Source organism: Triticum urartu, chromosome 3A (assembly GCF_056163025.1).
Source record: "Triticum urartu cultivar PI428250 chromosome 3A, HENAU_Tu73, whole genome shotgun sequence".
Classification (NCBI taxonomy): Eukaryota; Viridiplantae; Streptophyta; class Magnoliopsida; order Poales; family Poaceae; genus Triticum; species Triticum urartu.
This window is the reverse complement of record NC_141875.1, coordinates 522,131,681-522,159,257: the sequence shown is the minus strand read 5'-3', so window position 1 is coordinate 522,159,257 and position 27,577 is coordinate 522,131,681. Positions and strand designations below refer to the sequence as shown.

General features: G+C 46.6%; 1 protein-coding gene across 1 annotated transcript; it reads left to right on the top strand.

Annotated features, from left to right (window-relative positions):
* Nucleotides 1–23,000: 23,000 nt before the first annotated feature.
* Nucleotides 23,001–27,242, top strand: LOC125544779 (protein BIIDXI). Its single transcript, XM_048708531.2, has 4 exons — nt 23,001–23,275; nt 25,602–25,766; nt 25,874–26,206; nt 26,372–27,242. Exons 1-4 carry the CDS (start codon nt 23,179–23,181, stop codon nt 26,962–26,964), a joined length of 1,188 nt encoding a protein of 395 aa, XP_048564488.1. The 5' UTR covers nt 23,001–23,178; the 3' UTR covers nt 26,965–27,242.
* Nucleotides 27,243–27,577: the final 335 nt, after the last annotated feature.

The window sequence follows — 27,577 nt, the reverse complement described above, 5'->3', positions numbered from 1 at the left end:
ACAAGGAGATTGCCGAGATAAAGGAGAAGATGAGCAAAGGAAAGGACAAAGGTTTTCGTGAAGATGAGCACGATACCCTATGGTTTGAGGACCGAGTCTATGTGCCCAATAACCAGGAAATCAGGAAGTTAATTCTTCAAGAGGCTCATGACTCACCATACTCGATACACCCCGGAAACACCAAGATGTATCTAGATTTGAAGGAACGTTTCTGGTGGACCGGTATGAAGAACGATATTGCCGAGTATGTAGCCGTATGTGATGTATATCAGAGAGTGAAGGCAGAACATCAGAAGCCAGCAGGACTGTTACAGCCTATGCCAATACCCGAATGGAAGTGGGATAAACTTGGCATGGACTTTATCACCGGATTGCCCAGGACTAAAGCAGGATATGATTCCATATGGGTAGTAGTTGATCGCTTGACCAAAGTGGCTCACTTCATCCCAGTGAAGACCACTTACACCAGTGCAAAGTTGGACAAGATTTATATGTCCAGGATCGTATGTCTGCATGGAGTTCCGAGGACCATCGTATCAGATAGAGGAACACAGTTTACTTCAAAGTTCTGGCATCAGTTACATCAGACTTTGGGAACAAGGTTAGAGTTCAGTACAGCTTTTCACCCACAGATAGATGGACAAACCGAGAGAGTGAACCAAATTTTGGAGAACATGTTGAGAGCATGCGCGCTAGACTATGGATCTAGTTGGGATGACAATTTGCCTTACGCAGAGTTCTCATACAACAATATCTACCAAGCCAGTTTGAAGATGGCACCGTTTGAAGCCCTGTATGGACGCAGGTGCAGAACACCTTTGATGTGGGACGAGGTAGGAGACCGACAGTTGTTTGGACCAGACTTGATCAAGGAGTCTGAAGAGAAGGTCAAATTGATTCGTGATAGATTGAAGATTGCTCAGTCCAGACAGAAGAGTTATGCGGACTCCAAACGCAAAGAGGTAACCTACAAAATTGGAGATAGAGTATATCTGCGAGTATCTCCCTTGCGAGGAGTGAAACATTTTGGAGTTAAGGGAAAATTAGCTCCGAGATTTGTAGGACCGTATCGTGTTTTGGAACGGATGGGAGAAGTTGCCTACAAGTTGGAATTACCCGAAGGATTGTCAGGAGTTCATGATGTGTTTCACGTTTCACGGCTGAAGAAGTGTCATGCTGAGATGGTCGATATACCGTTAAGAGATACAGTACCCTTGGAGGCAATTCAGTTGGACAGTGATTTGACCTACGAGGAAAAGCCAGTAAAGATTCTTGAGTTTGCCAGCAGAGTCACCCGCAGTAAGGTTATCAAGTTTTGCAAGGTCCAGTGGAGCCACCACACCGAGGATGAAGCCACCTGGGAACGAGAGGATGATCTTCGCAAAGACCACTCACACCTATTTTCTAGCCAACCCGAATCTCGAGGGCGAGATTCTTCTTAAGGGGGGTAGGTTTGTAACATCCAAAATTTTCAATTTGGAATGTTATACATAGTCATCCATGCATATCATATTTCATTTGCTTTTCGTCTCGCGATCCTCGAAAATCCTAAGCAACTCAAGGACCCTCGGAGAGAGTTGGTGATTTCCCTGTTTCATATTTGATTTTTATCAAATATTGAAACGAGGATTTTTTATTTTAATTATTTTTCTCTCCGGAAAATATTTCACATTAAAATAAATGAGAGGAGATAATATGACTTCTCCAAAATAATTGAAATATTCACGGAAAAATATTAAAATCATTTATTTGATTTTATTCAGATTTTATTTGCATTAGAAAAATTGCACATTTTCAAAATTGCATTTTAGGGCCAAGAAAATGTTCATCCCATTCTAAATATTTTATTTAGATGGTGAAAATTTGTTTTGGCATTTTTAGATTTTCATTTATTTTTCTAGGATTTTATTTTGGTCGGCGAATTTTTTTTTAAAAAAAGTTCCCGCGCCCGACTGGGCCTAAGGCCCAGCCGAGCCAGGCCGGCCCGCCCACGCCACCGCCTCCCTCGCCCGTGCCGCCGTGCCCCGCATGGACGCCGAGGAGAGCCCGGCTCGGACTCCTCCCCGGGCGCCCCCTCGCCCAAGCAAGCCCCCCCCTTTAAAGCCCGCCACCAAGCCCACCACCACCACCACAGCCGCCCGCAGCTGCCCGCGCCGCCTGCCGCCACCGCCGCCGCGAGCCGCCGCCCCGCCGCCGCCCTCGCCTCGCCGGAGCCCCGCCAGATCCGCCGCCGGTTTTTCTTTCTAAAACCATTCGGTTTTTTTAGAAAACCCTAGATTCATTTTTTCGGATCACCGGTTTTTCTCGGTTCTTCTAGTCAGCGGACGTTCGTCCGTACGTTCGTTTTAACGAACGGATTTCGCCCGTTAGTTATAGCTAACGAACGCTCGTTCGTTAGTCTGTTCGTCATATTTCTTTTATCGGATTTATTCCGCGAGTTTTTCTCAAGCGCGATTTCTGATCCGATCTTAGTTTCTGTTTATATTTTCGCTTCTTAGTCAGAATTAGGCGATTCAAGCGCCTAGATCTTCGTCTCGAAACCCTCTTTCCGTTTAACCAACTCAAATAAGTTTTTGCTACTGTAAAATTTGACCTAGGTTCAGATTAGTAAACGAAGCTTCTCTTTTTCGCCGTTTGAGTTTCGTTGCCCCGTTTGATTTGATTCTTTTTGCAAACTGGAGTTCTTAAGTTGAAACCTTCTGGTCAATCTCTGTTATTTGAGTTTTGCTTGTGTATCTCTTGCTTGTTGCTTATGTATCTTATTGTTTGTTTGCGATAGAACACCCTCCGTGCAAAGCGTGCTACTACGAGTCCCTAGGTTTCGCAGACCGTCAGCAAGGCAAGTAACACTTTGATCATATCCCTTTTATCACCCAGTTTTATGCATTAGTTCCAATCCTCACACATTTCATGATTAGGATGTCATTAACATGTGGGTTGGGAAGTAGTTGTTGAGGTAGAACCTATTACCCTGTTACATTCAAACCCTGGGAGTTACTTCTATGCTGCTTATATTACTATGCTATGCTATGCTCGTAGACGTGGTTTGGGTTTGAGTGAAATCCATGACAGCTGTGAGATTGTTAATTAAGGGTTCAACTTAAGGTGGCAACTTAATTTAACATCTGGGTGGATTGAGGCACCTGGGGAACCCAGTGTTGCCTGTATTTTTTTGGAAATCCCGGAGTACCCGTGTGATCTTCCTATGGACCACCACCCAGGCTCAAAGGGAACTGAGGTGATTCATGCTAGAAACTTCCGTGTGGAGCCACAAGCTATTATGGGCTCTAGCATGGTTGAGTAAGTTACGTGAAGCTATTGAAGAGGCAGATCAGCAGGTAGTGGGATGTAGGTTTGGTATGGTCTGTCCGGAGTAGAGAGTTAATGTTTCTGAAAGACTGTGTCTTGGTCATCCGTTTCTCAAACACCGTGTAGTGCGAGAAATCCAACAGAGGCGATCGAGTCTTGTGGGGAAAAGTGCGCAAACCTCTGCAGAGTGTATAATCTAATCATGGTTAGCCGTGTCCCCGGTTATGGACAATTCTTGAGTATCGAGTATTTGGATTATCACATGTATCTCACCATTCTTAATTAATACTGTTGGGATGTTAATCACTTTAATTGGGATTGAGTTGGAGCAACCTTCTCAATGATGTTTCAACTACCATGATAGTTAAAATTAAAATCTATTCCTTTGTTGTAGGGAAAAATTGGCTTTTCACAAAAACTATAAACCATAGAGCTTTCCACCAACCAAATATGCATGTGGTGATAGCATTATTCTGTTCTTGCTCTACTGTGTTACATTGCCAGCATATTCCATGTGCTGACTCGTTTTCGGGCTACAACGTATGATGTTGCAGACTTTTCAGACGAGGAGTAAGGTTCGTTAGGTCGTTGCCGTGCAGCTCAGCTATGCCGTTGGAGTTGATGGACTCCTTTATCTTCCAAGCCTTCTGCTATTATCGTATTAGATGGCCTTAAGCCATGTTATTGTAATAAGTTCTCTATTGAGACATTCGATGTAATAGGTGTGTGATTGCCACTCTGTTATAAATCCTTCAAGTACTATGTGTGTCAACGTTACCGATCCAGGGATGACACTGAAGCACAGAGACTTGACCATCTGAGGTCGGGTCGCTACACAATCAAGCAAAGATGCACGGGTAAAACTCGAATAAGAAGAACTAACCAGAAAGTTCAACTTAAGAACTCCGGTTTGCAAAAAGAATCGAATCAAACGGAGCAACGAAACACAAACTGCGAAAGAAACAAGGTCCGATTACTAATCTGGACTAAAGTCAAATTTTACAGTACCAAAATCTTGTTCAAGTTGGTTAAACGGAAAGAGGACTTCGAGATGAAGATCTAGGCGCTTGAATCGCCTGATTCCGATAAACGAGTGAAAAGATAAACTAAAACGAAACTCGGATCAGAAATCGCGATCGAAAATAATCGCGAAAAATCCGAGAAACGAAAAACTGACGAACAGGCTAACGAACGAACATTCATTATCTGCGACTAAAGGGCGAAAACTGTTCGTTAAAACGAACATATGGATGAATGTCCGCTATTTAACCAAACTGGAAAAAACCGATCTAACAATAAAAAACCGAAACTAGGGTTTACGAAATAAAACCGATCGTTTTAAAAAAACCGGCGGCTACCTCGAGTCCGGCGAGCGGCGGTGAGCAATTCCGGCGGCGGATCGGGGTGGCGGCGCGAGCGGCGAGGCAGCGGCACTCGGGCGGCGGGGCTAGGGTTGCGGGAGGCGGGGCGGCGGGGCTGGGGTCTCGGGCCCCGGCTTATAAGGGCCGACCGTGCCAGGAGTCCTAGACGGACACGGCTCGGTTAGGTCGGTGCGTTGTTTTTTTTAAAAAAAATATTATTTTGCTGCAGAAAAAAAGAAAAGAAATACTAAACGGACTCCAAAAATCCCGAAATAAATTTTCCCCGTCCTCCAAAAATATGCCAGATAAGGTGAACATTTATTTGGTCCTAAAATGCAATTTTGAAAAACGCACATTTTCCTATCCAATTAGAATAGCAATAAAAACCGAATAAAACCAAAAGGTTGATTTTAATATTTTCCTCCAATATTTCGTTATTTTGGAGAAGTCATATTATCTCCTCTCATATATTTTAATATGAAATATTTTCGGAGAGAAAAAATAATAAAACAACTCATCGTCGTTTCGATATTTGATAAAATTCAAATATGAAAACCATGAAATCCCCAACTCTCTCCGAGGGTCCTTGAGTTGCTTAGAATTTCGAGGATCGTGAAACGAAATGCAATAAAATATGATATGCATGAGTGACCTACGTATAACATTCCAAATTGAAAATTTGGGATGTTACAAACCTACCCCCCTTAAGATGAATCTCGCCCTCGAGATTCGGGTTGGCTAGAAAATAGGTGTGGGTGGTCTTTGCAAAGATCATCCTCTCATTCCCAGGTGGCTTCATCCTCGGTATGGTGGCTCCACTGAACTTTGCAAAATTTGATAACCTTGCAGCGAGTAACTCGGCTGGCAAACTCTAAAATCTTGACAGGCTTCTCCTCATACGTCAAATCACTGTCCAACTGAATTGCTTCCAGGGGCACTGTATCTCTCAGAGGAATCTCGGCCATCTCTGCATGACACTTCTTCAACTAGGAAACATGAAACACATCATGAACTCCTAACAGTCCTTCGGGTAACTCCAACTTGTAGGCAACTTCTCCCATGCGTTCCAAAACACGGTATGGTCCCACAAATCTCGGGGCTAATTTCCCTTTAAAACCAAAAGGTTTAACACCTCGAAGAGGTGACACTCGCAGATACGCTCTGTCTCCGATTTCATAGACTACCTCCTTGCGTTTTGAATCTGCGTAACTCTTCTGTCGGGACTGAGCTACCTTCAGTCTATCTCGAATTAGTTTAACCTTCTCTTCCGATTCCATAATCAAATCTGGTCCGAACAACTGGCGGTCTCCAACTTCATCCCACATCAACGGTGTTCGGCATCTTCTCCCATACAATGATTTGAACGGTGCCATCTTCAAACTGGCATGGTAACTGTTGTTGTATGAGAACTCTGCCTAGGGCAGGTTGTCATCCCAACTAGATCCATAGTCTAGCGCACAAGCTCTCAACATGTCCTCTAGAATCTGATTGACTCTCTCGGTCTAGTGAGGTTACTAGCATAGATGCCCTAAGAACTTTAGTGGGCAGTTTATACTTATCCACGAATCCCCTTGATATGTATGAATGCGATGCACCAGTATCAAAAAGAATGATTGCAGTAAATGACTTAACCAAAAACTTACCGATAACGGCATCAGGCTGCTCCTCAACCTCCTCCACGTTCACGTGGTTCACTTGTCCCCTGTTGAAAGGGTTGGGCTTCTTCCCGGTTCTTCCATTGCCATTTCCATTCTTCGCTTCAGGGCACTCAGTGGCGTAATGTCCGGTCTTCCCACACTTGAAACAAGTAATGTGACTTAGGTCCTTCTTGGCGGGTGTGGCTGGGTTAGAGCGGTTCTGATTACTACCTACTCCATTCCTGTTTCCATTCTTGGGGCCACTGTGGTTGTGAGAACTCCCTCCATTGCGGGTGTGATCTCCATGGTTATGGACAAGTCCTCTCAAGTTCGGGGTTAAACGAGGCTTCTGCTGAGCTCCTGAGTTGTACCTTCCTTGTCCATACTTCCTTTTGCGGCTCTGCTGAGCTCCTGAGTTTGGGGTTAAACGAGGCTTCTGCTGAGCTCCTGAGTTGTACCTTCCTTGTCCATACTTCCTTTTGCGGCTCTCAATTTGCTGCTGCTTCCCTTCAATCATAAGAGCCTTGTCTACCAACTCCTGGTAGTTGTTAAATGTTCCCACCATCAAATGCATGCTCATCTCATAATTCAGCCCTTCCATAAACTTCTCCTGCTTTGCGGCATCTGTGGCCACATCATCAGGGGCATACGAGATAGCTTACTAAATTCATCCACGTACTGCCCCACAGTATGGTTCCCTTGGCGTAAGTTGCGAAACTCACGCTTCTTCATACTCATAGCTCCAGTTGAGACATGGGTTGTGCGGAATGCTTGCTGAAACTGATCCCATGTAACAGTGGCTATAGGATAGGTGACAGTGTAATTCTCCCACCATGAGGCTGCTGGTCCATCTAACTGATGTGCGGCAAATCGCACCTTCTCAGCTTCTGTGCATCCTGTAGTGGTTAACTCCCTTCCAATCCTGCGGAGCCAATCATCTGCCACTATCGGCTCGGTGCTACTGGAAAACACCGGCGGCTGCAACCTCAGAAAACGGGCTAAGTTGTCAACTGGTGGTCTAGTGAGAAAACACTACCCATATGCACATGAGACAAACACAATCATATCACTCAATCAATCAAGCAAGGGCATACAAATCGATCTAACTATCGTTAGAAAAGTGCTCGGACTATACTATATACATGGTAGACTACTACTATTGTTTTGGTGGTCATCTAGAAATTTTGATCAGTGGAAGGCTCCATGATGTCTGCTCCAGCTTCGTCTTCAAAATCATCATCACTGCCGTCGGGGTCGGAATCGGTGTCGTCGATGATGATGTAGTCTTCAGAACGAATCTCCTTGGATTCGTCGTCTTCTCCTCCTGGTGCGGGGTCTCCCATGAATACTCCCAGCTTCCTTTCCAGGTCGTCATTCTTATCCACTAGTACGATGATTTCCTCCTCATAATCTTTGTGAGTAGCCTTGAGTTCTTCCTCCAGCTCCATGATCCTTGTCATTGCCTTCTTCAAATCTATCATGCCTGCGCATATCTGGTTCTCCTGGCGACGAATGTGCTGGTTTAACTCCTGGATGAAAGCGGCAATTGATCTATCCTTCCTGGTGCCGATCATCTCCCATTGCTCATATCGGTGCCCACAAATCTGGTAGGTAGTATCCTTAAGCTCCTTATGGTAAACTTCTCCAATTCGTCCCATAGTGATGTGGGCTGCCATACTCTTTTCTAGACTCCAGGTGGGTGCATCAAAAGAAAACTCTATGAGCTTATTGACTGGCGTGAATGTCATTCCTGGAACTTGAACTTAAATCATCCATCGCTCCTCTTCTAGTAAAGTGGCGTTGTAAGTCCCGGTGAAGCTTGGTATTCCAATGTTCAGGTACTTAGTGACTTCCTTCAAGTGTCGTCCAAAAGGTGCTTCTTCATCTGGTTGTGCAAACTTGTTCCTTGCGTCCGCCATCCTAAAGAATAGAAAATGGAGAGGAGTTAGAAATGAGAAGAGAGTAGTGCTCTAGGGCTTTAGCTTAGTGGTCATGTCCTACACTCAACCTGGCTCTGATACCATCTTTGTAGCAACCCGACCTCAAACGGTCAAGTCTCCGTGCTTCAGTGTCATCCCTGGATCGGTAATGCTGACACACACAGTACTCAAAGGATTTATAAAAAAGTAGCAATCACACACTTAATACATCGATGTCTCCAAAAGAGAACTTATTACAATAAATATGGCTTAAGGCCATCCAAATACGATAACAGCGGAAGGCTTGGAAGATAAAGTGAGTCCATCAACTCCAACAGCATAGCTGAGCTGCACGACAACGACCTAGCGAACCTTACTCCTTGTCTGAAAAGTCTGCAACGTGATATGTTGCAGCACAAAAACAGGTCAGCACATGGAATATGCCGGCAATGTAACACAGTAGAGCAATGAACAGAAATAATGCTAACACTATATGCATATTTGGCTGGTGGAGGTTGTATGGTTATAAGGTTTTTGCGAAAAGCCAATTTTTCCCTACAACAAAGGAATACGTTTTATTTCAACTATCATGGTAGTTGAAACATCATTGAGAAGGTTCCTCCAACTCAATCCCAATTGAAGTAGTTCATTAACCCAACAGCTTAATTTAGAGTGATGGGATACCATAGGATAATCCAAGTACTAGATACTCAAGATGTCCATAACCGGGGACATGGCTAACCATGATTAGATTGTACACTCTGCAGAGGTTTGCGCACTTTTCCCCACAAGACTCAATCTCCTCCGTTGGATTTCTCGCACTTCATGATGTTTGAGAAACGGATGACCGAGACACAGTGTTTCAGAAGCATTCACTCTTTACTCTGGGTGGACAGTTACACCTACTTTCCCTCTACATCTGCTAGCCCACCACTGAAAGAGGTCACACAACTTACTCATACTATGCCAGAGCCCATAATGGCTTGTGGCTGCACACAGAAGTTTCTAGCATGAATAATCTTAAGATCCCTTTGAGCCTGGGTGGCGGACTATAGGATGATCACACGGGTACTCCGGGATATCCTAGGACAACACTGGATTCTCCAGGTGCCCAAACAAGCAATCCACCCAGATGTGTATTAAAGTTGCCACCTTAAGTTGAACCATCAATTAAAAATCTCACATCTGTCATGGATACACCGAAACCCAATCCACGTCTACGAGCATAGCATGGCAATATAAGCAATGTAGGGGTAACTCCGGTTTGATAATAAAATAGGTAATAGGTTCTACCTCATCATCTACTTCCCAAACCCACAAGTTAATCACATCCTAATCATGCAGTGTTTGAGGTTTGGAACTAATGCATAAAAACTGGGTAATAAAGGGTATGATCAAAGTGTTACTTGCCTTGTTGATGATCCATGAAACCTAGAGACTAGTAGTAGCATGCTTCGCACTCCGGTTGTTCTATCGCAAACAAACAATAGCATACATAAGAAATCAAGCAAAGATGCATGGATAAAACTCGAATAATAAGAACTAACCAGAAAGTTCAACTTAAGAACTCCGGTTTGCAAAAAGAATCGAATCAAATGGAGCAACGAAACACAAACTGCGAAAGAAACAAGGTCTGATTACTAATCTGGACTAATGTCAAATTTTACAGTAACAAAATCTTGTTCAAGTTGGTTAAACAGAAAGAGGGCTTCGATACGAAGATCTACGCACTTGAATCGCCTGATTCCGATAAACGAGCGAAAAGATAAACTAAAACGAAAATCGGATCAGAAATCGCGATCGAAAATAATCGCGAAATATCCGAGAAAAGAAAAACTAATGAACAGGCTAACGAACGAACGTTCGTTGTCTGCGACTAAAGGGCGAAAACCCTTCCTTCAAACGAACATATGGACGAACGTTCGCTATTTAACCGAATCGGAAAAAAACCGATCTAACAATAAAAAACCGAAACTAGGGTTTACGAAATAAAAGCGATCGGTTTTAAAAAACGGCGGCTACCTTGAGTCCGGTGGGCGGCGCGCGGCTCCGACGAGTCGGTGGCGGCGGCGGCGGTGAGCAGATCCGGCGGTGGGGCGGTGGATCGGGGCGGCGGCGCGAGCGGCGAGGCGAGGCGGCGGGGCTAGGGTTGCGGGAGGCGGGGCGGCTGGGTTGGGGTCTCGGGCCCCGGCTTATAAGGGCCGGCCGGGCCAAGAGTCCTAGACGGACATGGCCTGGTTAGGTCGGTGCGCTGTTTTTTTTAAATTATTTCGCCGCAGATAAATTTTCCCCGTCCTCTAAAAATATGTCGGACAAGGTGAACATTTATTTGGGCCTAAAATGCAATTTTGAAAGACGCGCATTTTTCCTATGAAATTAAAATAGCAATAAAATTCGAATAAAAACAAAAGTTGATTTTTAATATTTTCTCTCCAATATTTCGTTTATTTTGGAGAAGTCATATTATCCCCTCTCATATATTTTAATATGAAATATTTTCGGAGAGAAAAAATAATAAAACAACTGATCCTCGTTTCGATATTTGATAAAATTCAAATATGAAAACCGTGAAATCCCCAACTCTCTCCGAGGGTCCTTGAGTTGCTTAGAATTTTAGGATCACGAAACGAAATGCAATAAAATATGATATGCATGAGTGACCTACGTATAACATTCCAAATTGAAAATTTGGGATGTTACAAGTAAACAAAGGCATGTCATTAGGATCAGTAGGAGCACTCTTATTAGCAAACAATTTCATAAGTTCATCCATCTTTCCACTCAAAACATTAATCTCTTCAATTGCATGCACTTTTTTACTAGTAGATCTTTCAATGTGCCATTAAGAATAATTAACCATAATATTATCTAGGAGTTTGGTAGCTTCTCCTAAAGTGATTTCCATAAAAGTGCCTCCCGCGGCCGAATCTAAAAGATTTCTAGAAGCAAAATTCAATCCGGCATAAAAAATCTGTATAATCATCCATAAATTCAAACCATGTGTAGGGCAATTACGTATCATTAATTTCATCCTCTCCCAAGATTGTGCAACATGTTCATGATCAAGTTGCTTAAAATTCATAATATCGTTTCTAAGAGAGATGATCTTAGCGGGAGGAAAATACTTAGAGATAAAAGCATCTTTGCACTTATTCCATGAATCAATACTATTTTTAGGCAAAGACGAAAACCAAGCTTTAGCACGATCTCCAAGTGAAAACGGAAATAGCTTAAGTTTAACAATATCATTATCCACATCTTTCTTCTTTTGCATATCACACAAATCAACAAAGTTATTTAGATGGGTAGCGGCATCTTCACTAGGAAGGCCAGAAAATGGATCTTTCATGACAAGATTCAGCAAAGCAGTATTAATTTCACAACATTCAGCATCGGTAAGAGGAGCAATCGGAGTGCTAATAAATTCATTATTGTTGGTATTGGCAAAGTCACAAAATTTAGTATTGTCTTGAGCCATCGTGACAGGCAAGCAATCCAACACACAAGCAAACAAGCGGAGAGAAAGCGAACGGAAAGAGAGGGCGAGAGGAAAAGGGGCGAATAAAACGGCAAGGGTGAAGTGGGGGAGAGGAAAACATGAGGCAAATGGCAAATAATGTAATGCGGAGGATAAGAGTTGTGATGGGTACTTGGTATGTCTTGACTTGGCATAGATCTCCCCGGCAACGGCGCCAGAAATCCTTCTTGCTACCTCTTGAGCACTGCGTTGGTTTTCCCTTGAAGAGGAAAGGGTGATGCAGTAAAGCAGCGTAAGTATTTCCCTCAGTTTTTGAGAACCAAGGTATCAATCCAGAAGGAGACCACGCACGAGTGACCTCATACCTACACAAACAAATAAGAACCTCGCAACCAACGCGATAAAGAGGTTGTCAATCCCTTCACGGCCACTTGCAAGAGTGTGATCTGATAGAGATAATAATAATAAGATAAGTATTTTTTGGTATTTTTATGATATAGATTGAAACTAAAGATTGCAAAATAAAATAGATTGGAAACTTGTATGATGGAAAATAGACCCGGGGGCCATAGGTTTCACTAGTGGCTTCTCTCAAAATAGCATAAGTATTACGGTGGGTAAACAAATTACTGTCGAGCAATTGATAGAAAAGCGAATAATTATGAGAATATCTAGGCATGATCATGTATATAGGCATCACGTCCGCAACAAGTAGACCGAAACGATTCTGCATCTACTACTATTACTCCACACATCGACCGCTATCCAGCATGCATCTAGAGTATTAAGTTCATAAGAACAGATTAACGCCTTAAGCAAGATGACATGATGTAGAGGGATAAACTCATGCAATATGATATAAACCCCATCATTTTATCCTCGATGGCAACAATACAATACGTGTCATTTCCCTACTGTCACTGGGATCAAGCACCGTAAGACTGAACCCAAAGCTAAGCACTTCTCCCACTGCAAGAAAGATCAATCTAGTAGGCCAAACCAAACTGATAATTCGAAGAGACTTGCAAAGATAAACCAATCATACATAAAAGAATTCAGAGAAGAATCAAATATTGTTCATAGATAATCTGGATCATAAACCCACAATTCATCGGATCTCGACAAACACACCACAAAAGAAGATTACATTGAATAGATCTCCAAGAGAATCGAGGAGAACTTTGTATTGAGATCCAGAGAGAGAGAAGAAGCCATCTAGCTACTAGCTATGGACCCGAAGGTCTGAAGTAAACTACTCACACATCACCGGAGAGGCCATGGAGTTGATGTAGAGGCCCTTCGTGATCAATGCCCCCTCCAGCGGAGCTCCGAAAAAGGCCCCAAGATGGGATCTCTCGGGTACATAAGGTTGCGGGGGTGGAATTAGGTTTTCGTGGTGCTCCTGGATGTTTGCGGGGTACGTGGACTTATGTAGGAGGAAAAAGCAGGTCAGCGGAGCAACGAGGGGCCCACGAGGGTGGAGGGCGCGCCCAGGGGGGTAGGCGCGCCCCCTGCCTCGTGGCCTCCTTGATTGTTTCTTGACGCCCACTCCAAGTCTCCTGGATCATGTTTGCTGAGAAAATCACGTTCCCGAAGGTTTCATTCCGTTTGGACTTCGTTTGATATTCCTTTTCTGCGGAACACTGAAATAGGCAAAAAACAACAATTTGGGCTGGGCCTCCGGTTAATAGGTTAGTCCCAAAAATGATATAAAAGTGTAAAATAAAGCCCATTAACATCCAAAACAGATAATATAATAGCATGGAGCAATAAAAAATTATAGATACGTTGGAGACGTATCAGTCATTTCCTTCTGCTCCTTGTTGGGTTCGACACTCTTACTTATCGAAAAGAGCTACAATTGATCCCCTATACTTGTGGGTCATCAGTTCACTGCAAATAAAAGTTCTAGCAATTCAAACACCATCCTTTGCAGCTGTGACCCCATTACGTAATTCAAATCAAGACGATAAATCAAGTAGATCGCACACAGTTTATTATCACCAACCGTGTGAGATGTAGCACAAAATATCTTGGATCACCATCGGTGTATTGTACGCCTATGGCTTACGCGAGAAGGTGCGTCGGCTGTAGTTCACAGCCGGCATGTCAAGCACACTAGCTCACACCCCAAATATCATTTCACTGTTCATTCGTCGCCGCTGAAAGATGGGGACGTGGACCCACATCGTGAGGGCAACTTCAGCGGCCCACTCTGGCGAGAGCTCGGCCGCAGCCGCCAGGCGTGTGCTAACAAGCTTCATGAGGGCGACCGCAGTCTGCGTCGGGGCGGCCAAGGCAGTCCAAACGACCGCTATTGCTTCTCAAGCGGCGGCAACAACATCTGCCTCGGGGATAGCAACTGGCGAGAGCGGCACAACAGTTGTCCGTTCTGCAGCGGCGGCCTTAGCCCTGATGGAGGCCGCCCACTACCATGTCGAGGCCGTCCACGCCCAGCTCATGGCGGTCACCGCACAAATCGAACGAAGCTTCTCCGACAATGGTCGGCAACCCACGACCTAAGAGTTGGCAATCGCCGAGAGAGTTCGAGTAGCCATCCGTTCCTACGCGGCATACCTTGCCACGACGGAGCCCGCTAGAGCCCAGATCACGACTGCCCACGCCCAGCTCGTGGAGGCCTATTCCAAAGATATGGCGGATGCGGATGGCGAGATGCTTGCCGAGTATGGTGAAATTGATGCCATGGAGCCCCTTCCCCAGGAGACCGTCGGGCGCGAGCTGGACATGGAGGCGGCGGCGGAGATCGACGAGCACCAGCCGTAGTAGTACTGTTTGTTTTGTTTAATTAAGAGCCCCAGTCTTTAATTTGTTAGAGTAATGTTTAGGTCAGCTAGCTCTATTTAATTGTTGAACTTGCTCGATTAAGAAGTGTGGGTGTGCTGTAGTCTCCTTTGCGTACCCAAATTATGCAATGACGTGGATGACCACTGTAACCAAGGAAATTCGAACCAAAATTTTTGACGTTCAAACTCAACACACACGGGTTAAGCTATCTGAATCGTTTGTGATGTTCACATATTGTATACAGTTTTGAATAAGGGACCGTGTCTGACAACACTTTGCGCGCCAGTTTTTTCGCTGAAGCGATTCTAAATTTTCGGCTTCCGCGGAAATATGTACCTCCCCGCCCCCTCCCCCTTACCAAAAGACACCTTTCCCCTACTTCCGCCTTCCTTTCCAAGTTGAAACCTTCACTCCTTATTTGCAGCATCGCCTCCTCGCCGGCGACCCTCCTCCACACTGCTCGGCCTCGCCTATCCAGGCAGGTAATCCACACCCGACCCCCATCCTCCTTCTCCTTCCACATCCCACATGCCCCAACCGCCAGCGCGACACGTTCCACCCAAATCACCGACCCCTCCACCAAATAAGCGCCGCCCTAAGCCATGGTGCATGTAGTATAGCCAGGATCCCAAGGACCATTTGACAGCGGATAAGGAAATCGCGGCCGCACGCGCGGATGCGATCGCGATGGCTGCCATTTGTGTTGACCCCCAGATCTTGGAGGAGCACCTCACCGTCGAGGCCACCGTCGACGCCTCGCGCGCCGATGACGCGACGCGGTTGGTTGTTTGGTTCAATTCTGCAATGCAATGTTCAGTTGTTGTGGGTGCATTCTGTTATTGTATACCATGTGAGGAATAAATTGAATTTGGCTGTAGTAAATGAATGAGAAAAAAATACAATTGTTATATTTCCAAGTTGTTAAGCATGCTTCGTTTGGTTAACTGTCTGATCTTCTATTAGGAGTATGTTATATTGTGTAATGTGGTGCTCAGTTAATGTTTGGTTCATTTGTTGTTGTGTTTATCTAACTGCTTGGTTCAATTCTGCAATGCGATGTCCAATTGTCGTGGGTAGAATTTTGTATTGTTGTCAATGTGAGGAATAAATCAAATTTGGCTGCACTTAATACATGAGAAGCATATACAAGTGCTATATTTCCTAGTTCTTAATCATGCTTGGTTTGGATAAATGAGTTTTCCATGTGGCTTGAATTAATATGATGAATCTGCAATGTGCTTATTTTTCATCAACATATTTTACTGATAGCATGTGACCCCTTACTTAACCTGATGACTAACTATCTTATATGTGTTGCAAGGAAACAATGGGAAGCACTGAGGTTTACAATCGAGGTTAGCATGTGCATGGTCTGTTGTCTAATAGCATATTATTGTGCAATTGTAGGAACCATTCTAATATTTAGGGTTTTAACAATTTGGTCTTGCACATGTAGGTCCTGCTGTCAGAGGTTTTGACCCACTGTTCGACTCTTTTTGCATATGGGGAAATGAGTTGTCCATAAATATCAGTCAAGTCGAGAAACTTAGAAAGATTGTTAGGATAAAGAAATTAGCGACAAAAAACAACAAGATCTTTGTCTGCACAATAAAGAAGACATCGGTTCACTACAGGATGGTACTAATTATTATACCTTGCCTTTTTTATTACTTTGCCCCATTTCCAATATAGAGAAGATATTTATGCACATCCTTGTTTTGAGGCCTTTCCAAAGCAGTTCATTGATGATTACCTTTCAAACCACCTCTATGGTCAGGATGCGAGGAAGGTTTTCATACAACACCCACAGTTCAATATTGAAGTGTTCCCGAAGAGGACAAAGGACGGACGGTCAATCATCCACAGGCACTGGCCTAAAGTTGTTAGACCTTCAACATGAATGAAGGCTCAATATTCGCCTTCCGCTTCAGCAGTTTTCCAGATGAGATGCATTTATCTATATACCGTCTGTGATACTAATTTTGAAAGGTTCTACATGTTGCATGTGAAACTTGGTGCTGGTGCAGTTGTGCAATGGGATAGCTGAGGGCTGAAGCTATATCATGTTGTACTATGATGTATTTCAATTATGAAATTCTGCTTCCTTAATATGGAAATGAAATATATGTACTTAATATGAATGTCAATTAGATTAATAAATGGATTATTAATAATAGGGCAATTAGCCTGCTAATGGCTAATTAGCCTGCTAATTGGGTTTTGCTATTGCAAACGGTTATTGAAAAAAATATCGTGGGCGATGACCTCAGGCAATGCACACCGTTTCTAGGAATAAACCATGTTGGATTAATGAACAATGACACACGACTTTCTCTTAAAAACTGTTTGCGTTAGGCCATCTTGCGCAAACGTTTACCACATAAAAATTGTGTGTGATGGACAGCCTTTGCCACACAGTTTCTTCTACGGACCATGTGTGATACATTCAATAACGCAAACAATTTAACAGGAAAAATTGTGTGTGATGTACCTGTGAACGAAAACGTTTTCCTTGGAGCGACTGTGTGGGATGTACATACGAACATAAACGTTTAGCGGGGACTAACTGTGTGGGATGTACTTGCGACCGGAAACAATTTCGCCTGTATAATTGTATTTTTTAGCTCTACTGTCGTCGTCCATATCCATTGCCTCCTCCGAGGTGTAGTCCAGTACGTCGGTTAAATCTTCGATGGTAGTGACTAGGTGGGTAGTGGGTGCGACGTAATTTTCCCTAGTATCGACTTTACATCCGATATGATCATAAACCGAGGATGAGATGGCCAGATTCTGAATCCGGTCCAACACCTCGTTTATCTGCGAAAGATCCTATGAATTTATGGCATGACTATAGGCCAGATTGATGTGAAATATGCTCTGTGTGCTGCTTGACGTGACTTGATAGTCCTGGTCGACCAAGTTTGACTCCTGGTTGGCCGGGGAGATCGGATTTGAATCCAACACCGGTTCCGGGCTCGGATTCGACTCAAGATCAAGATCTGGTGAGATAGTCATCGGGTTTTCGTTTAAAGCGGTGCCCGACATGACGGTGGATAGATCCGTGCCTTGGTTTGGCTCTAGTAGGAGCTTTGTTCCGTGAGTTGGATTTGAAGTTGGCTCCGTGGTCACGACCATATTGCCCGAAGAGTTTGTAAGTCTGTCCGGCATCCAACCAGAGATGGCGAGTTCGCCACGAGGGTCAGCGGTGTATTCTAAGCCTCCGAACGTGATGATTTGGTTCGGGGCAAAGTTCTCGACGCGGCCGAGATGACCGGTCGAATCGGCTTGCAGAACGATGCTACCGAAAGCGAGGAGCTGGCCAAGGACAAAGATGTCACCGCAACCGATGTCGCAGTTGATCTGTAGGCGAGCCATTGATCTTTTTTGATCGCCCAACAGGGCTCTCAATGAAAGCACCAATGTCGGTGCTAAAACCGGCAGACCTCGAGTAGGGAACCCGAGTTGTGGATCTCAGATCAATGGGTGACATGAGACGAAGGGGACAATATTTACCTAGCTTCGAGCCCTCTCGAAGAGGTAAAACCCCGCATCCTGCTTTGATTATATTGATGATAATGTATTGAGTACAGGCTTGATCTACCTCAAGATCGTATGTTGTGTTCTAACCCTAAGGTGAGTAATGATGAATCTGTCTCTACGGATAGACCCCTAAGTTTATATAGGCACTAGGGGTATCTAGGGTTACATATGATCGGTTGCCATCTGGGGATAAACATGCCGATAACTAAAGACATCCTTGGGTAGCATGTCAAGTCTTCGGCAGAGTCCATCTTCACCACGCTAAGGTTCGAGGCTTTCAGAGTCCTTCCTTATGAGATCGGTGGTCCATAAGCTCGGCCCATGGGCTGTAGGCCAACTAGGTTGGTACCCCCTAGTCCAGGACACCATCACCATGTCTGGGAGCCGATGTGGTTAGCACCCCTCCTATCCAGGACACCATCACCAAAGTGAAATCTATCAGCACGAGTATGAGCCCAGCATTCAAGCTCTTTACAAGGAGATGGACAAGAGACACGGGAGCAAAACCGTTTGTCTACATCATTACTACAAAGATCTTGGTGGACATGAGAAGTAGACAAGAAGGAACTATGAGACAACACCAAAGAGGCAAAGGCTCTACACCAATAGTTTTGATGATGATGGCTTGGTAGATAACCCATCCACTATTTATGTCCAACCAGATGGATAAACAATTGCAAAGGAAACAAAGAAGAATGGTGGCATTGGAGCATACATGAGTTAATTCCATAGTGGGGGTGAGAGGGCATTGGCGACTGAACGCAAGGAGGAGGACATGACTTTTTTTCTTTGAGATGAAGATGATGGGGAGGATGAGTGAAAGGCAAAGGCGGTGCCCCAGGAGAGGAAGGTGCTACTGGAATAAAAAATATTTGAACTTGAGATAAAAAATGCTTGCATCGGTGACCAGGGTAAAATAATGGAAAAAGTGAGCGTGAGGAGCCAAAGCTTGCATTGGTGGTCGAGGAACAAAAAAGCAAAAGTGCCAATGACAGTGTTGTCATGTTTGTGGATCCTAGCAACATGAAAGAGAAGGTAAGATAATATCGAGAGTTCACTCGTGGAGATATCTTAGCTAACATGCATGATGGGGCGGCAATGGTGGTAGCGGCGATGGTGGTGGCGGTAATGGAGGCAGTCACAATGGTGGTGTCGATGGAGCAAGTGCATGAAGCCCATATGCTACTATAGCTTCTGGTTCACCATGAAGACGGCGGCGGGTGCCTCTGAGAGTGCGCCGGATCGGTGTGTGTCCCAGACCCGACATTGTAGCTTGGTTGGGGCCTCCGGCTTTGGTGCAAAGTCTGTTTGGTATTCGGGTCGGATTTTCGACACCCCTTCATCAAGTGGATAGGAGTAGCGACAGATGTTGCCGAGATGATGGCTTCAGACGTACTAATGTATTACTTTGTGAATAAATAATAAAGTGGTTGCTTGCATCGCCCAGATGCAGAGGCTAGAGGTCATCCTCCTTTCAGGAAAAAAATGTGTTGATATTTTTTTTTGAATAAACTTGTTCATTCGGTCCCTTTTCACACAAAATATAGTTATGTTTGATGAATTGGTGAACTTTATTTATGGCCTAGTTCAATTATGGTATGGTGCATTTGAACTGTTTATGTTTGCTTTTAATGTGATGATTTTCTTTCAATTGTTTGACCAAAAGTTTGGAAGAATTGGCAAACCAATTTTTTGGGGGATTAAGAGCAACTCCAACAGGGCGTCCCAAACGGACGCGTGCTTTGTCCGCTTTTCGTCCGTTTAGGTCAGCCAGGCGGACGTGCGCGTCCGCATTCTAAAATGGGTCGTCTTGACCGTCCAACAGGGAGGCTGACCCAAATGCGCCGACATGAAAAAAAAATAGCTCGCACAAAATAAACATAATTAAACATAAGTGACCGGTCAAACACCGGCCAAAGTCCATTTAGACATTAACTAAAACATTAAAAGAAGTCTGCACCCGCCTACTGCCGCCCCGCACGCTGCCCTAGAAGTCGTCGGCCTTGCCCTTGCCCTTGGCATCGACGCCGCCGTCGCCATTGCTGGTGAGGTCGATGAAGACAGGAGCAGGGCCAGCCCATCCGCCTGGTACGCTGCCAGGGCAGCCTCCTCCAGCGTCTGCTGGGGCGGGGGCATTGCGGCTAGTCGCGCGCGCCCCTCCTCCTCCTCCTCCTCCTCCTCCTCGAGTCAGAGCGCCTCCGCGTCATGTTGGAGCATAGCCTCGTAGCGTATCTGCTCCTCGCCGTCGGCCTGCTCCTGGCGGAGCCAGTGCGCCTTCCAGCGCTCGAGGTGAGCGGCCTCCTGCGCCGGCGTCGCGGTGAAGTGGACGGGAGGCGCGCTCACCCACTCGCGGTACTGGCCCGTCCACGAGTAGGCCTCCTCCACCCAAGTGGGTGGAGGCGGGGAGCGCTTCCGCGTCGGCTCCGGCTCCGGCTTGGGCTGAATGGGCGGCGGCACAAACAGCAGGGTGTGGACGGAGTCCCCCGCAACCCATCCCAGTGCGCGTCCTCCTCGAGGCGGCTAGCCTCCACGCGTGGTGCAGGGCCTCCTCGAGGGCGGCTTGGTACTCCATGCTCCGCCTCCATGTCCTTCGGCTCTACTTGCGGGGCGGCAGTGGGAACGGCGGCAGGACCACGTCGACACCCGAACGCCGTTGCTCCTCGTGTTCGAGGGCGAACCAAGCCTCCCAGTTGGGAGAGTCGGCGGCGTACTCAGGCAGCCGATGCTGCTCCGGCGTGAGCTGCGCGCGGCGCCGGCGCACCTCCTCGTCGTGCGCCCGCGGGCTCCGCGGAACCGTCGGCACCTGGATCCGCTGCGGATCCAGGTGCCGACGCTGCGGTGGCGTGACGTCAGGGTACGGCAGTGATTGCCTGTACTCTCAGTGCCACCGCGCTTGGTGCACCGGGATGTGTAAGCGCCGGCGCCGGCTGAGAAGCGGGAGGGGGAGTACGAGGCGCCGGGGGTGCCCTTGCCCTTACCCTTGCCATTGCTGCTACCGATGAGGCCCATGGCGCGCTAGGGTTTGCTGTCGCCGGCCAGGAAGCAAAAGGAGTGGTGGGGGCGCAGATGTGGATGAGAGAAATGGATGAGGCCGGCCCCCGCCGCACGCATGCTTAAGAAAGGACGCTTCCACTAGCTGACTAGTGGGCCCGCTGTTGGTGGTCGTCATAAATAAGACGACGGGTGGCGGTTGGGTGGCCTACAGGTGGGGATGTGGCGGACACCGAGGAGACGCGCGGCGCGTCCGCGCCGACGCATTCCAGGCGCAACTTTGGGGCGGAAATGGGTCGGCCAGGACACTAGCCGGGCGCGATTTGCATTTGGATCGGCGCGTTGGACCTTCACTTTCGTCTGTGCCGATCCAAACGGCCGCAGGCGGACGAAATGGATCGCTCCATTGAAGTTGCTCTAAAGTATAGAGAATCTGTTAGTTGAGAAAAAAGTTTAACTTCTTAAAACACTTAGCTTTTTTGAAATATATACAAGGTCTGAGGGATTAGGTTTACGGATCTGATAGATAGAGATGCTCATAGAAGCTGTACGCGTGTCCAGTATTTGCTACTGCCTGCACTAAGATTCTGATTTCCGAACCGCGATCCCGGTACCACAGTACAGTAGTATTATTTACTGGTCCACTCTGCTGATGCACGCTCGTACTAGTAGTACGAAAAAAATAAGGAAACGACATGATTGCAGGAATCTGACTCACGGGTATGTGCATTCAAGCATGGCTGACTTGCAAGCGAACGCGCATTCATCATGGCTATGGCCTGGGTAGAAACAAAAATACGTCACGGGAGCACAGTCAAAACTCTCTTCACACCAGCCAGCAGCGAGTGCGATGTGCGTGAAGAATCGCCGGATGGCGCTACCTCCGTGCGCACCGGCCAAGCTATTTCCCCTTGCTTGTGAGTTGTGAACGACAAGAAAATGTGTCGGCGTGCACAGCTCCACCCGGTTTCTCCTCCTCATATTCTCATCTTGGGTATCCGAGCTTCGACCTGTTATCAGCTGCTACCTTGCCATCCTCCCGACAATGGCGCCCGGGAGTTGAAAATAAGATAGGATGGGTAAAACCCCTCGTTTAACTTGCCAAGAGTACTTAGCATTTTTCGTGTGCTTGATTAAGAAGCGCCACTAGTGTTCAGAAGTGGCCAGCACCGTGACTTATTATAACAATAATAATTTAGATTATAGAAGGCCGTCGGTCTCGCCCGGTATTCTTGCCCTGTGGCACTCAAACATGTCTCTCTTTCGGAGATGCTGATGGTTTTCAGCTGCTTTGCGTGCAACCACCTACCTAAAGCGAAAGCGCTTATCTATTCTACTGCATTATCGACGTGTCACCGAATTTCCTTTGGCTCGTTTATAGTAGTTCCGCAACCACAATCAAGTAGTACTACTACTAGAGATGGTAAAAGGCAAAGAAACTGAAGACAGACTCTAAGCTCATTGTTCGACTGCAGAGTGTACACCACCATATGTGGTTTATCGTGTGACTCCGCATGCAGTGATGAGCAGATTTAGACTTCCATCTACTCTCGCTAATGATGGTACTCGAACATGACCTCACCTCACACCTACTTGTGCGACCGGGGTTCGGGGTCGAGCCGATCATTGGTGGACTCATTTTTATTTTTACCGCAAGAAAATAGTTGTACTAGCAGCACTGTAGCGCGGTGGTGCAGTGCAGTGGTTTTGGGTGCTCGACAAAGTGGCACCAAAACGCTGCAAAAAGCTAAAGGCAGGAGGTAGCCTCTAGAGCCCCTATTGACTATTGCCACATTTCTCACCCAGTGCCCCCACTGTCCCCACCACCACCAGACCCCATCCCTGTGAATGAAAATGTTGTAAAAAAATACTACTCCAGTAGAATAACGGGGGTGGCGAGGCGAGCCAAGCGCCAAAGGAAAGGGAATCCTGCTACCATAAAAAGCAGGGCGTGGGCGGGCGAGCAGAGCACAAGCAGACTCGCTTGGCCGCACCCGCCACCGGTGTCCCCTTCTTCGTCAGCTTGCAATCTCCACCCACCTCACTCCCACTCCCACCTCCCACCCCCCGCTCTTCTACACATCGAGGAGAAACGGTGGTGAGGGAGCCGGGGGACTAGCTGCTAGGCGGAGGAGGAGATGGAGCGAGGGCTCGTCGCATTGCTGGGTCTGGGGCTGGCGCTTCTTCTGCTGGCGCCCTCCCGTCGTCTCGCCTCGGCCGCTCCGGTGGAGGACGGTATGCTCGCTCTTCCGCCCCTTTCTTCTCCCCCCTTTCTCGACCGGTAGACAGTGTTGTTGCTCTCCTTTATCGTCTGCAACTGCTCATTTCAAGCGATTTCGGCCGTCTTTGAGTGCGGTATTTAGCTGGCGGAATCAGATCTCATCAGTAGTAGAGAAAATCATGGGCCTTGGCGCATTGCGTGCATTAGGAACCACCGCTTTTTTCTTTCTTTTTTTGCGCTGGTGAGGAATGAGTGGGCGGACACCAAGTTAAATGAAGCATTTCCCACTACTTTTTAGAGTATCATAAGGTATATACTCCATTGTTGCAAAGTAAAGAGTCCGTCCTGAAAGGCGTGCAGAGCGGGGCCAACAAGATAGTTTCAAATGCAGTGCGTGCGCGTGCTCTCATACTCCATCATTGCAAATCATTCACAACTCAGAGAAGAAAACGTGAAACGCTAGTTGAAATTTCTTCTTTATCAACTCTGAAGAGCCAAACACTGAACTGTCCCTGTCCTGCGCCAAAACTTTTCATCCACTGCCGCTATGTTTAGTGCCGTCGCTTCTCATGGCAGATAGTAGGAGTTTTCCACTTTGCTTAATAATAACATCTCCTGCTTCAGTTGAGTTTGCCTCTTGTTCAGTTTACTGCATCTCGGCATGTGCCTTCTCTGAAGAAACATGGGACTAAATAACATGCCATATGTTAATGTATTAGTATTACTTATTAGGCAAGTTTTTGTTCGTTTGAAAATGACCGATAACCCCCAGCCCCAGGTGAGTCTCATATCTTTGTCACAACCATGTTCTGTGCAAGTGTTTGCTGAAACTGAAACCACCATGAAGAATCATAAAATTTACAGACTTATCCATTATCCATGGAAAGATAACACGATTCCTCCATAAAGGACCCATTTTCCTGCATTGTCTCAAGAGGTTCCGTCGACCTTTATTACTGTGCCGACGGCGTCACAGCAAGTCAAAAGGATATCACGCGCTGCAATAAGAAACTGGGATCCAGACGGAGCAGCACAGCAGAGCCCAGCGTCCTGCGAAGTGTGTAATGAATGGCCTCGTAGGGGTCAAATGGCCTATTCAAAAGGGTGGCCGTGGCCGCGAGGGACCGTCCCACATCTTTTTTATTGCCTCCGTAGTAGTAGTACCTTCACCTTCCCAAATTTACGCGTCTTGGTCTGCTGCATTGCCCTGCCCTAGGTCGCAATGTGCATGGGGCCCCATGTCCATGGTACCACCACGATACTGCTATGCTCGATAGGCCGGGTTTGGTGGATGTCTCCCTCGCCCTCACCGCATAAGATGGCTGGGCGTGGTCACTCACATGGCTCATGGCTGGCCGTCCTTGTGAGAACAGTGACGCCTAATCAAGGTGGCCTTAGTAGTAGTACTGCCTCCCATGAATTGCCTGGGGTGTACAATGGAAAAAAATTAGGACGTGCTTCTGTTTTTAGCACTGTTAAGTCGTGGCGTAAAAGGAGCCAGTTTCCACAAAAGAAATGGAGTGTCAAACAGGACTATCCAGTTTCCTTTAAAGGGAAAATATTCAGGCAAGAGGTCACTCCCAAGTATCAACTGTTGGAGGTACAGATTAAAGGTAGGCTTAATTCTCCTGAAGCACAGAGTGAAGACCATGTATTTGAACAGCTTCAGTGATTGGATTTCTGCGCATCTGTGATGTTGGCAGCTGCTAGCTTCTTCTGTATGCTGTGCGGCTAGTTTTTGCTTAGCTTTTTCTCTTTTTTCTCCTCCCCCTTTGTATACATACTATACTTCTATATGAAAATCTTACCTACGGTGTACACTTCAAGAAAAAAAAACTATCTTTACTCTAGTGTGACTGCTCTGCTCATTTCACCGTACATGAAGTATAGATTGGGTTTTTACTTATCAGATCTGCCCAATTTATTAGTAGTAGGACTGTGCATTCTTTTAGTACCTATGCAGCAAGGGTCCAGCCCATAATGTACTATGTATATGCGCCAGTGATCGAATTTACTATGGTCCATCCTATACAGCCTCGTACAGCTACATATTGTACATTCTTTTAGCATCTATGTGATAAATACGAGTACTATGGTTTTGATTGCAGAGCAGTTGGTGTATATCATTTACAGTTGTCACGCGGAGTACATATATTCCGTAGATGTTCCTTAGCATTTGCTGTCTTACGTACTACTCCCTCCATATCAAAATATAAGACCCCTTTTGACACTATCATAGTGTAAAAAAACATAGTATATTTTCATACATAGGGAGTACTAGTTACAATGATTTGGTATTGATCATGGCACTTACATGAGCATATGATCCTTGTGAAACAGGCCTCCTCATGAATGGTGATTTCGAGACAGCACCACCTGGCGGTTTCGTCAAATCTGCTTCAGTTTCCGAGGGCGCAGCGATCCCAAGCTGGACGATCAATGGAACAGTTGAGCTCATTTCCGCAGGCCAGCACCAGGGTGGCATGATCCTTATTGTTCCACAAGGTACGTATCCACTTGAGCTGCAGTCTCTGAACGATAGTCAGTTAACACCCGAGTTCATCTGGTATGTGGTGCGTGTGTTTAAACATTTGGGTTTGATTTGATGGCAGGCGATCATGCTGTGCGGCTAGGGAATGATGCAGGCATTGGGCAGGTGGTGGAGGTTGAGAAGGGCTCAGAGTACGCGATCACATTCAGCGCCGCCCGGACCTGCGCGCAGCTGGAGTCACTGAACATCTCCGCTGGGAGCGTGTCGCAGACAGTCGACCTGCAGACACTGTACAGCATAGAAGGCTGGGATGCATATGCACTGGCTTTCCAAGCAGTGGATGAGCAGGCCAGCATTGAGTTCAGGAACCCTGGCATGGAGGACGACCCGACCTGTGGGCCTATCCTTGACAACGTGGCCATCAAGAAGCTCTTCTCCCCCGACAAAGCAAAGGGTATGATATATAACCATAGCACCACAATGAAATTTCCGTAACTCTCTCCATGTTTTTGGTATATTATGTTTATCGTTTCTGAAATATCAGTAAACTTTACACTGGTCAGAAGTGCTCTAGCTCATTGTCCCTGCTTGCATTATGTGGTGTCTTTGTTTTGAGCAGAGAACATGGTGATCAATGGGGACTTTGAGGAGGGGCCATGGATGTTTGCAAACACAAGCTTCGGCGTCCTGCTCCCGACGAACCTCGACGAGCAGACGTCGGCCTTGCCGGGGTGGATGATCGAGTCGAACCGCGCAGTCCGCTTCGTCGACTCCGACCAGTACACCGTTCCCCAGGGGAAGCGCGCCATAGAGCTTCTCTCCGGCAAGGAGGGCATCATCTCGCAGATGGTGCAGACGACCCCTCAGAAGGCGTACACCCTGACGTTCACGCTGGGCTCAGCAGGCGATTCGTGCCAGCCGCCAATGGCCGTCATGGCGTTCGCCGGCGACCAGGCCCAGAACTTCCACTACTCCCCCATGGGCAACGCCACGAGCCAGGCCGTGAACGTGAACTTCACGGCGCGCGCCGAGAGGACGCGCGTCGCGCTCTACAGCGTCTACTACAACACGAGAAGCGACGACCACAGCTCGCTCTGCGGGCCGGTGATCGACGACGTCCGCGTCTGGGGCTTGAACGGGGCTGCTGGGTTGAAGGCGAGCATCAGGATGCTTATTGCCATGGCTAGTGTCATCGTTCTTGTGCTGTTCTGATCTTCTGAATATACGTACGTATGTAACCTCCCCTGCAAGGACGAGGAGGCCACTAGTTTTGTTAGCAGTAAGCCTGAGGTTTCTATGAGATTGATGAGTAATGTGAGCTTAGGCTAAAGCTACCAGTAGCTGTAAGTGGTTGTTTTGTTGCTTTCTTGTGTGGTTCAGAAAGTAGCAAGCCATGATGGGATTGCGTGGTCAGTGAGCCAAGGGCTTGTGATGTGAGATGTAAGAATTGTTCCAAGTTCATCTCTTCAATGCAGTAGAAAGTTCAGTAATCTTGTCTCTGTTAGAATTATGTCGAATATTATTGTACAAGGTAGGTTACAGTTGGACTTGGTTTGGACTGTGTGTAGACAGAGTAGGAGTTGTGTCCTAATAGGACACTTGTATCCTAGGCCTCTCATATATAACGAGGGTAGACACACGATGTAACCTATGCCAACATAATAGCACAGGCACGCGGGGGAGCCGGCGGCGTGTGCCGGCGCCCGGGCGGCCAGGGTGCGGTATTGTGATGGTGTCATGGGGAGGAGCGCCCGTAGTCATGCCCCGGGGATGTAGCCATATCGGTGAACCTCGTTAACAAATCTCGGTGTCGTGCTTGTGTGAT